This window comes from Amyelois transitella, chromosome 31 (assembly GCF_032362555.1).
Source record: "Amyelois transitella isolate CPQ chromosome 31, ilAmyTran1.1, whole genome shotgun sequence".
NCBI classification, from domain to species: domain Eukaryota; kingdom Metazoa; phylum Arthropoda; class Insecta; order Lepidoptera; family Pyralidae; genus Amyelois; species Amyelois transitella.
Window position 1 is genome coordinate 3,717,206 of NC_083534.1, and position 12,886 is coordinate 3,730,091.

The 12,886-nt window shown below is 38.6% G+C and overlaps 1 protein-coding gene across 1 annotated transcript in view; it reads right to left on the reverse strand.

The window, feature by feature from the left end:
* Positions 1-119: 119 nt before the first annotated feature.
* LOC106138936 (double-stranded RNA-specific editase Adar-like) overlaps positions 120-12,886 on the reverse strand; it is a 38,880-nt gene continuing 26,113 nt past the window's right edge. The window contains exons 11-16 of the mRNA XM_060953099.1: positions 12,126-12,237; positions 11,065-11,151; positions 9,841-9,907; positions 8,716-8,887; positions 2,204-2,306; positions 120-275 (exon numbers count right to left, since the gene is read on the reverse strand). Of these exons, the coding sequence (XP_060809082.1) occupies positions 120-275; positions 2,204-2,306; positions 8,716-8,887; positions 9,841-9,907; positions 11,065-11,151; positions 12,126-12,237 (697 nt within the window). The remainder of the gene's footprint in view (positions 276-2,203; positions 2,307-8,715; positions 8,888-9,840; positions 9,908-11,064; positions 11,152-12,125; positions 12,238-12,886) is intronic.

Here is a 12,886-nt window from a genome sequence, read left to right on the forward strand (position 1 = left end):
GAGGTACACCGGCCTGAGCACGCTGGACAGCAGCGCGCCCTGGGCCCCCGACACCATCCAGCGGGCCACCTTGTCCGAGCATCATATATATATATATATATATATATATATCAACAAACTCACCGATACATATGATGAGGGTGGAGGAGAGACCCCAGCACCAGCGAGGTGAGGTACACCGGCCTCAGCACGCTGGACAGCAGCGCGCCCTGGGCCCCCGACACCATCCAGCGGGCCACCTTGTCCGAACACGACATGGTCAGGAGACGTTCACCCTGGCATACAGTAAATACATACATACATATCATGTGGTTTAAGAACTTTATTTCTCATAAAGAATTACATTCACTTACAATGAGGACATTTAAAAATTATCACGTCTATATCCCTTGCGGGGTAGACAGAGCCAACGGTCTTGTAAAGACTGATTGAGGCCACGTTCAGCTGTTTGGCTTAATGTTAGAATTGAGATTCAAATAGTGACAGGAGACGTTCACCCTGGCATGGAGAAATACATACATACTAATGAACATACATACATATTATGTGGTTTAAGAACTTTATTTCACACTAGCGACCCGCCCCGGCTTCGCACGGATTCACAGCCGATACTAAATATGTCTCTATTAGAACTAACCAAAATAAAATATAGTCTATGTTACTCGTGGATAATGTAGCTTTCGAATGGTGAAAGAATTTTTAAAATCGGTCCAGTAGTTTTTGAGCCTATTCATTACAAACAAAGTTTTCCTCTTTATAATATTAGTGTAGATAAAGAATTACATTCACTTACAATGAGGACATTTAAAAATTATCACGTCTATATCCCTTGCGGGGTAGACAGAGCCAACGGTCTTGTAAAGACTGATTGAGGCCACGTTCAGCTGTTTGGCTTAATGTTAGAATTGAGATTCAAATAGTGACAGGAGACTTTCACCCTGGCGGGTAGTAAAACATACATACATACTGATGAACATACATACATATCATCACGTCTATATCCCTTGCGGGGTAGACAGAGCCAACGGTCTTGTAAAGACTGATAGGCCACGTTCACGGTTCCCGGCACCAATAGAAAAAAAGAATAGGACCACTCGCATCTCTTTCCCATGGATGTCGTAAAAGGCGACTAAGGGAATAGGCTTACAAACTTGGGATTCTTTTTTTAGGCGATGGGCTAGCAACCTGTCACTATTTGAATGACATTTCTATCGTTAAGCCAAATAGCTGTACGTGGCCATTCAGTCTTTTCAAGACTGTTGGCTCTGTCTACCCCGCAAGGGATATAGACGTGATTATATATATATGTATGCTGTCCCGGCACATTTTGAATCGAATAGATTTATTTTCGAAATTGGATACAAGGTATCATTTATTGACGTGACATCACTCAAATCTAATTATAACTACTGCCGCTTCCGAAAAAGTGCCGGAAAAAACTGCACTGCAGCCACATTTGTTTTGCCATAAAAATATTTTTTAAGTAATTTAAAGAAGTTAAAAAAAAGTTTAGGTTGGGCAACCCTTATCACTAAGGGGTATGAAAAATACCTAATAATAAATATTATAATAAATAATAGATATCGGCCGATTCTCGGGCCTACTCAATATGCTCACAAAATTTCATGAGAATCGGTCCAGCCGTTTCGGAGGAGTACGGGAACGAACATTGTGACACGAGAATTTTATATCTATACTAATATTATAAATCTTCAGAGTATTTTTGTTTGTTTGAACGCGCTAATCTCAGGAACTACTGGTTAGTATTGAAAAATTTGTGTTGAATAGACCATTTATCGATGAAGACTTTCGCCTACACAACATCACGCTGCAACTATAAAGATCAAAGAAATAATGGAAATTGTGAAAACAAACGGTAAAAATAATTCACCCTTGAGGGCTTCAATGACGCCCACAATAACTATTCCACGCGGACGGAGTCGCGGGCTCAGCTAGTCCTACTACTATTATAAAGGCGAAAGTTTGTATGGATGTATGGATGTTTGTTACTCTTTCACGCAAAAACTACTGAACCGATTACCATGAAATTTGGTATGTAGGTAGCTGAAGACCCAGAATAACACATAGGCTACTTTTTATCCCAGAGTTTCCGCGGGATTGATAGGGTTTCCATGCGGACGGAGTCGCGGGCACAGCTAGTGTCAAATAAAAAATAATTTAAAAAAGAAATGTCGTCTCTCACCTGCAAAACACCATCCCAAGTCTGAACAACATTATTACAATTCTTCACAGGAATAGTCCCCTCCCCTGACTCGATTTTTGTGCGAAGTTGACCACGTGCCAGTCTGCAATAGAATAGAATACATACATACATACATATCGTCACGTCTATATCCCTTGCGGGGTGGACAGAGCAAACAGTCTTGAAAATACTGATAGCCACGTTCAGCTGTTTGGATTAATGATACAATTGAGATCCAAATAGTGACAGGTTGCTAGCCCGTCGCCTAAAAGTAGAATCTCAAGTTTAGAAGCCTATCCCTTAGTCGCCTTTTACGACATCCAAGGGAAAGAGATTGAGTGATCCTATTCTTTTTTGTATTGGTGCCGGGAACCACACGGCACCAATACAAAAAAGAATAGAATAGAATAGATTTACATATTTTCAAAATTGTATACTGCCGCTTCCGAAGCGCGTGTGTAGAAGACACAGCGGAACAAATTACACTGCAGCATTTTCACCGGACGTCAATTTACAAATAAAGATCATTTTAAGCTAAATCGTCGACGAATGTTGTCTACATTAAAAAAAATATGTAAAACGAATGATTTCGACACGAATACATACATTTACATATATCAAAAGTATATTAAAAGTGATCATTTAACTGTCAGCGATGATTAATGATGAATAGACCTATAGACACTGGTCGAGTTTTTAAACCACGTTTATCTATATAAGTACTTATTATAAAATATAGTATCGTCGAGTTACAGTATCTCGCAACACAAGCCTCGAACTTACTTCGAGGCTAACTCAATCTATTTTTTTTATTTTTTATTTTATTTTATTTATTAAAGACCAACAGCTTACAATATTAATAACAAGTTAACAGTTATACAAAACGAAAAGCCAATTTACAGGTCTTACTGTTAGAATTTGATTAGTTATTACAAAGGACGAACATATTTTATACACGCTATTTATAACTTAATTAATACAGTTGCAAGTGATAGTTATTATTAAGTAAGGTATGGTAGTTAGATAAGAGCATTTTACATACAAATTAATAAAGAGTATAAAAAACAGTGCATTTATTGGAGCATATGTTCATAAAGCAACCGCTTTGCAGACACTATGCTTGTAGTAAACAAGTCAATGTCGACTGTTCTGGAGATACTATTAAAGTTATTACCCACACGCAAGATAAACGAATTTTTGCGATATTTGGTAGATACCACGGGAACAAATATGAGGGGACTGGATCTGAATAACCTCGAGGGAGCAAAAAGTTGAACCTTTGCTAGAAGTTCAGATGAGTCGACGGTACCTGAAGCTATCTTAAGTAAATAGACTAAGTCAGCGACGTCTCGCCGAACCTTTAACGGGATCAGATGATGCCTTTTACACATGTCTAAATAGCTGTCAGAGTTAAAGATAACTTTTTGGCGGAAGCATAGATACCGAATAAACTTCCTCTGGATACTCTCAATGCGATCTATGTATTGATTGTATCTGGGATTCCAGACTTGAGAGGCATACTCCAGGTGAGGACGAACGTAGGTACAAAACAGTACTTTTATTGTTTTGAGGTCCTGAAATGACGATGCACATCTCAGAACGAAGCCAAGCGCTTTGTATGCTTTCAAAACTATCTTGTCAATGTGTGTGTCAAATAACAATTTCGAATCGTGATGTACACCAAGATCACGCACAGTTGATGAACGCTGTAGGGGTTGTTGTTTGAGCATGTAATATGTGGATATTACGTTAAGTTTTCTAGTGAATGTTACTACGCAACACTTCGACGGATTTAGGTCAAGTCCATTGCGACAGCAATACTGTTCAAGCCGGGAGATATCAGCTTGAAGCGCATTGGCATCATCCTGAGATGATATGGTACAGAATATCTTCATATCATCGGCAAAACAAAGTAGTTGAGATGTGTGTAGGCATTTTTGAATATCGTTAACCATAATATTAAAGAGGAGGGGCCCAAGTAGAGAGCCCTGTGGAACACCGCTTGGAATGTCTACCCAACCAGAAATATAGTTTTTGACTACTACAGCCTGGGACCTATGGTCTATGTATGAAGAAAACCACCTAAGGAGATCCCCATTGATTCCCACCGAAGCAAGCCTCTCCATAAGCACCTTATGATCAATGCGGTCGAAACATTTAGAGTAGTCGGTATACACTACATCAACTTGTTTTCCAGCCTCCATAGCTTGTGTAAGATAATCGTTAAAAAGCACTAAATTGGATACGGTAGACCTTCCTCTAAGAAACCCATGCTGAAAGGAAGCAAAAGAACTTTTCAGTGCAGAGTATACTTGATTGTATATAATACGCTCAAAAACCTTAGCTATTATACAAAGCTTGGAGATCTGTCTATAATTAGATACATCAGTTTTTGGTCCCTTTTTATGAACTGGAGTTATAAATGCCGATTTCCAGATACCTGGAACAACTCCCTCATTCAGCGACTTTCTAAATAGTAAGGTGATTGGGATTGAAATCGATTCAGCAGTGGCTTTGAGGAAATGCGCTGGTAAGTAGTCAGGTCCGGCTGATTTAGCTGTGTCGAGCTCTAATAAAATTTTCTTCACTTCATCCAATTCAATACTAATGGTCGAGATATACGAGACGGGGAGATCAGACAGCGAACTGGGATTAGTATTGCTATTTTGAGACGGTGGCGTTGCCTGAGTGAAGTTGGAAAGAAAGTAAGATGAAAACATGTTACATATTTCATTACCAGTCGATACTTGAACATCATTATAATTTAGACTGCTGGGAATGGTACTAGATTTGGAGTTGCTTTTTGATTTGATATATGTCCAGAAATACTTAGGGTTTTTTATAATTGATTTTTCGACGTTATTAAGATATGTTTGATGACATTCCCCCTCCATGCGCCTTACTCTGTCTCGTAGTAGCAAGAATGTCTCGAGATCGGCACGGTTGCCGTAAATGTTAAATTTACGTAGGAATTTGTTCTTTTCTCTTATTACTTTGATCAAAGCTTTAGAGTACCAGATAGGGTATGTTTTATTGGTGGACTTAACAGAAGGAATGTATTTATGGATAAGATTATTTATATAATTATAAAAGTATTGTAAAGAATATTCCATAGGTTTATTAGAGAACTCAGTGTACCAATCAACCCTCTGAATTTCCGAATTAATTGAATTATAGTCACCTTTATAAAATAGACTCTTCGTAGTGGTAGCCGGTTTTAAATAATCGATAGTGATAAAATCTACGTTAATTGATAAAGCACTATGGAGGGGGTCAATCTGCACTAGGGGGTCATGACACTCCACCACTTTTACTATGTCGTTCGAAATTACTAGGTCTAAAACTCGACCCTGGGTATTTAGTACACCATTATATTGAGAAAAGCCATGCATGTTCAATTCGTCAACAAGCAGACATTCGGTTAACGATTGGTAGTCAGATGGACTGTAACTCAAATCGTTATTTAAGTTCCAGTTAATTTTACTCATATTGAAATCGCCAACTATTAAATATTTGTCTAGAGGGTTCTGAAAAACAATGTCATTAAGCTTATCAAAGTAATTATATAATTGTTGAGAGAATGAGTTGCCTAAGTTTTGTGTGCACAAATAAAGGACACATACGTTTAATTTAATACAAGACTGTTTACCAGAATCAAATATTAATGTTAACCAGAGATCTTCGGCAGATGAGCTGTAGGTAGGTTGCGTGTCAACTCGTAAATCTTTACGAGTTGCAATAAGAACCCCGCCACCCTTTTTCTGCTTTGTGAAAGAATAATCGCGATCGCGACGCCAAACAACATAGCGGTCATCAAATATCTCGCTGTCGGCGATCCCGTCTAACAACCAAGTTTCTGTCAAAATTACAACGTCATAATTAGCCGAGCATATATTTCGTTTGAATATATCTGTTTTAGTTCGCAATCCCCTCACATTTTGATAATAAATATTCAACGATGAACTGTAATCCATAAATAAATGGACGAATAAATATAAGAAATAGAATAGTTACAAAATATATAAAGTGTACGGTAGCAAGGAAATAAATATAAGTTAGCCAAGTTAATAGCAAAAACTCGCCTGCGAATAGAGCGGATAGGTAAATAAAGATGATAATTAAAATGAACAAGTAGAAGTGAGACGGGTATATTATTGACTGTGTGTACTACAAGCATAGCAGCGCGATAAGCAATACAAAAGACGCTCGGGAGCGAACAAAAGAAGTCATTAGCTATGGAATGTGTGCCAGCGGTGCTAAACAGTTGAGTTAGAAAGATGATACAATAAAAATAAATGTGTGAAATGCACTGTAAATAAAGTTTTGTGTATCTGAAATATTGCTCCAATAATAAAAAAATATTGGTTACAATGAAATATAATAGGAAACAGTCTAAGACAATCTTTTTAAATCATTTTCCGTTTGAATTATGTGGATTTTGGAGGTATCATTTTGCCGAACATGTATTTTACCGTATTTTACCCACACATATCGGTATCCTAGCTTGTCTTTGAGAGCGAGCTTAGTCTTCGTCAGCAAGTTTTTCATGTCCGACGTGAGATGATCATTCACGTAGACGCGCTGCGCACTGTCCCGAAAACCAATATCGCTGGCCGCCAGGTGCTTGATAGATCGCGCCGCAGCCACAAAATCTTCCTTCATGTATCTATTGGTGAAGTTAACCACAATGGATTTATCTTTGCTATTATGCAGTGGTACCCTAGCAACATAGTTTATAGATGTCTTGGGAATTGGACACTTGATGTGCTTCCCAACTGAGTCTACTATTTCGAATAGATTTTCGTCTTTTTTCAGGGGTACTCCCTTTATTTCCACATTGTTAAGTCGAGACCATTGCTCCTTAGCAGCGAGGGATTGCTTACATCTAGCAAGATCCTCTTGAGTGGACTTTAGTTCATTCCTAAGGAGATCCACATCTTGTAATTTTTCCTCAACAGCATCGACTCTGCCGTTGCATTCATCTAATTTGCTGCTGTTAAATTCACATGAGGCTCGAAGATCTTGGAGATCATTCTTAATAGTTTTTACATCATCCCTCAGCGTATCGAGACTTGAAAGGTGTTTCTTTAGATCCACGATCTCTTTGAAGATTTTGTCGAGAGACATCGGTTCTTCACAAGCACCACTACCACTGACAGTGCTCTTACAAGTAGTGCATTTCCAAACGGCTCTTCTGTCTGGCCCAAGTTTTCGGTACCCTGCTTCAGTGATTCCGGCACAAGCGAAGTCATAAAACTTTTTACATGAAGAACATTGCACACCATCGTTGAACGATTCATTGCATCTACTGCATGTATTCATGGCTATGGATTATAAAAACTACCTTTGATAACTTTGGAACTTGACTTGAAAAATGTTGACGACTACTGATTTTTAAGTTAACTCAAATAGCGTGTGGCTTTTACCAAGGTTCGACCGAGACTGTCAATCTGTGTAATATGTCCCGTAAAGTATATTTATTAATTTATTTTATTCACCGCCGAGCTAGCATGAAAAGAATGTAGATGAAGCGAAGAAAGTATGCAGAGATTGTGGCAAGTGAAAAGATGTAGTCTCTGCCTACCTTTCCGGGAAAAAGGCGTGATTTTTGTAGGAGTGTATGTATGTATGTGTGTATGTATGTATGTTCGCATGTATGTATGTTGGTGTGTATGTATGCATGATGCATGTATGTATGTATGATTACGTGCGCAGATTGACCTGCACTAGCACCTAGGTCATAACTGAAAATCAGCGTATTGCTCTACAGCAATAAATTCGTTGAGTAGTGACCTTTTTGTATTGCTGCAACTCACACCCTAATTAATTTGTACTCGTATATCATAAGAAATTGTAAATTGTGTGTAGCAAATCAAATAAATGAATTATACATACATACATACATATGATCACGTCTATATCCCTTGCGGGGTAGACAGAGCCAACAGTCTTGAAAAGACTGAATGGCCACGTTCAGCTATTTGGCTTAATGATAGAACCGATAAATGAATTATCTATCTATAATATGTATGCGTATATGTATGTACGCACGCACGCACGCACGCACGCACGCACGTCAAAAAACCGACCTGTTCGGTAATGTAGGTACGAATTAATCGACCTGTATGTATATATATAGGTGTGTATATATGTAGGTGTGTATAAATAATAAATTTATTTATTTTCTTCACAAAATTTTTACATTTGGTACATGCAAGTTACTTATACTACTACTTATAATAAAATAGTAAATTACTGTAAATTTTGTGAAGACTGGCGCTTGAAATTAAACTTAAACTTGAAATTAAAATTAAGCTTAAACTGCCTGTCGTACAAGACACCAGGTCCCCACCTCCCAGAATAGGCTTCTATTGTAATTTAATTATATCTATAGAACCGAGATGCTTGCGTTGGGTGTATAAGATAAACAATATAGGAACATACAATATAATAATAAGTATGTATATAATGTAGGTGTGTATATACAAACACACACCAGTGCAAAAACCGACCTGTTCGGGTGCCTATCGGGCTCCGGCTCCTGCTTCTCGTGCGGGCTGAAGATCCTGCCGTCGCCGCAGGGCGCCGTGCTCACGTACAGGTGCAGCTGCCGGTCCGGCTTCAGCTGGAAGCCCCCGCCCGATAGGGGCTCCACGTCCGACTGCTGGATCGGGGCGCGGGGATCTGGTGGTGGGCGTATATATCACATATATATATATATATCCTACTACTATTATAAAGGCGAAATTTTGTATGGATGTATGGATGTTTGTTACTCTTTCACGCAAAAACTACTGAACCGATTACCATGAAATTTGGTATGTAGGTACCTAGCTGAAGACCCAGAATAACACATAGGCTACATTTTTATCCCAGAGTTCCCGCGGGATTGATAGGGTTTCCATGCGGACGAAGTCGCGGGCGGCCTCTAGTATATATATATATATATATATGTGTATATACATATATATAATCACGTCTATATCCGTTGCAGGGCAGACAGAGCCATATGTTATATATATATGTGTATATGTATATGCGCCGTGCGATTGACGGATATAGAATAGAACACTCCATTTATTTCCCATGGATGTCGTTAAAGGCGACTAAGGGATAGGCTTATAAACTTGGAATTCTTCTAATGGCGATGGCCTACCAAACTATCAGTAATTGAATCTTAATTCTATCATTAAGCCAAACAGCTGAACGTGGCCTAATCAGTCTCTTCAAATCCGCTGGCCCTGTCTGCCCCGCATGGGATATAGACGTGATCACATGTATGTATACATACATACACATGGTCACGTCTATATCCCTCGCGGGGTAAACAGAGCCAACAGTCTTCAAAAGACTGAATTACCACGTTCAGCTGTTTAGCTTAATGATAGAATTGAGATTCAAATAGTGACAGGTCGCTAGCGCATCGCCTAAACAAGAATCCCAAGCTAGTAAGCCTATCCCTTAGTCGCCTTTTACGACATCAATGGGAAAGAGATGGAGTGGTCCCATTCTTTTTTTTGTATTGGTGCCGGGAACCACGGGCAATAAAGATAATTTGTATTGTATGGTATTGTAACCACACGGCACATCATATTATGTATGTATGTATGTATGTGTGTGTATGTATGTATATTTACCAGCAGCGGAGGCGTACATCAACAACTGGGCGTACAAATAACGTTGCAAACACCTCCTGGCCGCCACCTGGAACGAATTGGGATTTATTAATATTTATTTATTTATTAAAACTTCATTGCACAAAAACAAAATTGTACAAAAGGCGGACTTAATGCCGTTTGGCATTCTCTACCAGTCAACCAGCTGACCGAACTGAAAAAACTTTGAGTTGGTGGTGTGATAAAGTGCACATGCATACTGACAAAATACATATACGTATTACAAAAAAAAAATGCGTAAATACATACAAGATACATAATATACACTATAATACTAAACTAATACGAAACGAATATAGATAGATAGATAAAACTCTTTATTGCACCATAAGAGAAAACATACAAAACAACACAAAGCAGATATAGGTACAAAGGCGAATATATTTTATTATTAATGACGGCCGCAACTCCGTTAGCGTGTTATTAGAAACAAGCTGTGACCGCGACTCCGTCCGCGTGGTGCCTATAGTTATTTTGGGCATCATTGAGGCCCACAGTGATGTATAATTTTCCCGTTTTTTTTTGTTTGTTTGTTTGTTTGTTTGAACGCGCTAATATCAGGAACTACTGGTCCGAATTGAAAAATTCTTTTAGTGTTGAATAGACCGTTTATCGAGGAAGGCTTTAGGCTATATAACATCACGCTGCAACTATAAGGAGTGAAGAAATAATTGAAAATGTAAAACAAAAACGGGGGAAATTATTCATCCTTGTGGGATTCAACGATGCCCAAAATAACTATTCCACGCGGACGAAGTCGCGGGCACAGCTAGTTAGAAATACAAAAGTTAAGGTTACTCAAATTTATTTAATTTTAGTCAAGAATCGGCCGACATCTATTTTTCATACCCCTCAGTGATAAGGGTTGTCCACCCTTAACATTTTTTTTAACTAGAAAATACTTAAAAATTATTTATATGGCAATTTCAGGCGATGGGCTAGCAACCTGTCACTTTATATGAATCTCAATTCTATCATTAAGCCAAACAGCTGAACGTGGACTACCAGTCTTTTCAACACTGTTGGCTCTGTCTACCCCGCAAGGGACATAGACGTGACCATATGTATGTATGTATGTATATATGTATGTATGTATGTATATATGTATGTATGTATGTATGTAATGTACATATGTATGTATATATGTATTTATGTATGTATATATGTATGTATGTATGTTCTCACCTCAGCATGACAATCGTTGAGTGCTCTCCCCCGCACGGACATGTGTTCCCCTGACACGCATTTGGTACCAGTCGTTACTGCTATCACCTGAAACAAACATACACACACACTACCTTATTAAGTTAAGTGTCGGTTTGAAACATGAAATACATACACTAATATGTACAATGTCAATATGAGTTCCGTGTCGTTTTCGTCATACTTTAGAATAGAACCATCCTGAGGATGACGTAAAAGGCGACTAAGGGAAGGGCTTGTAAGCTTATTGTGATTCCATTTGTAGGGCTGGGGATGGGCTTGCATCCTGAATCTCAATACCATCGTCTTTGCGAGACTGTTGGCTCTGTCTAATCAATAAGAGACAAAGACGTGCTGACAGAGTAGAATACCACCACCCCATATCTTCCCCTGGGTATCGTAAGAGGCTATTAAGGGATAAAAGGGGCAGCAATGCCTCCTAAGCTGTTATGACAATATAGTAAGTATGTAAACGCATCATTGTTCACTTAAGGAGAACATTACAAATATAAAACTGTAGTGCAGTATAAAAAATACTTACTTACTTTTTGTAACGGTGCCGTGTGGTTCCCGGCACCATCACAAAAAAGAATAGGACCACTCCATCTCTTTCCCATGGATGTCGTAAAAGGCGACTAAGGGATAGGCTAACAAACTTGGGATTCCTCCTTTAGGCGATGGGCTAGCAACCTGTCACTATTTGAATCTCAATTCTATCACTAAGCCAAACAGCTGAACGTGGCCATTCAGTCTTTACAAGACTGCTGGCTCTGTATACCCCGCAAGGGACATAGACATGACCATATGTATTATGTATGTACAGCGTTGTCCGAATAGCCGAGAACCACACGGCACTCTTTGATTACTTTTTTTTGGTATATTTGTATTTATGTATGTATGTATGTATGTATGTATGTATGTATGTATGTATGTATGTATTTATGTATGTATGTATGTATGTATCCATGTATGTATGTATGTATGTATGCATGTATGTATGTATGTATGTATGTATGTATGTATGTCAAATCAACTTTACGCACCTTAGCGCCCTCTGTCTTGTTGTTTATTGTCATAACGATGCCGGCGAGGACTTTCCTCTTCGAATGCACTATGTCCCCTTTCATTATTTCGTTGAATTTCTCATTGACCAACCTGTGAAATTAACAATATACATATAATAATTAAATTTTTAAAGAATTTTCTTTATAATCTTATCGTAACGTAACAATCAATCCCGCGGGAACTCCGGGATAGAAAGTAGCCTATATGTTATTCTGAGTCCTCAGCTACCTACATACCAAATTTCATCGTAATAGGTTCAGTAGTTTTTGCGTGAGAGAGTAACAAACATTCATACTGACATCCTGACATACTCACAAACTTTCGCATTTATAATATTAGAAGGATCTATTACACACACACATACCGTACATGCATTAGTAAATACATTGGCGCCGTGTGGTTCCCGGCACCAATAGAAAAAAAAAGAATAGGACCACTCCATCTCTTTCACATGGATGTCGTAAAAGGCGACTAAGGGACAGGCTTATAAACTTGAGATAGGCGATGGACTAGCAACCTACCTACTATTTGAATCTCAATTATTTCTTTAAGCCAAATACCTGAACGTGGCCTATCAGTCTTGAAAAGACTTTTTGGCTCTGGCTTACAAACTTGAGATTCTTCTTTTAGACGATGGGCTAGCAACCTGTCACTATTTGAATCTCAATTCCATCATCAAGCCAAACAGCTGAACGTCGCCTGTCAGTTTCTTCAAGTCTTTGTCTACCCCGTAAGGGAT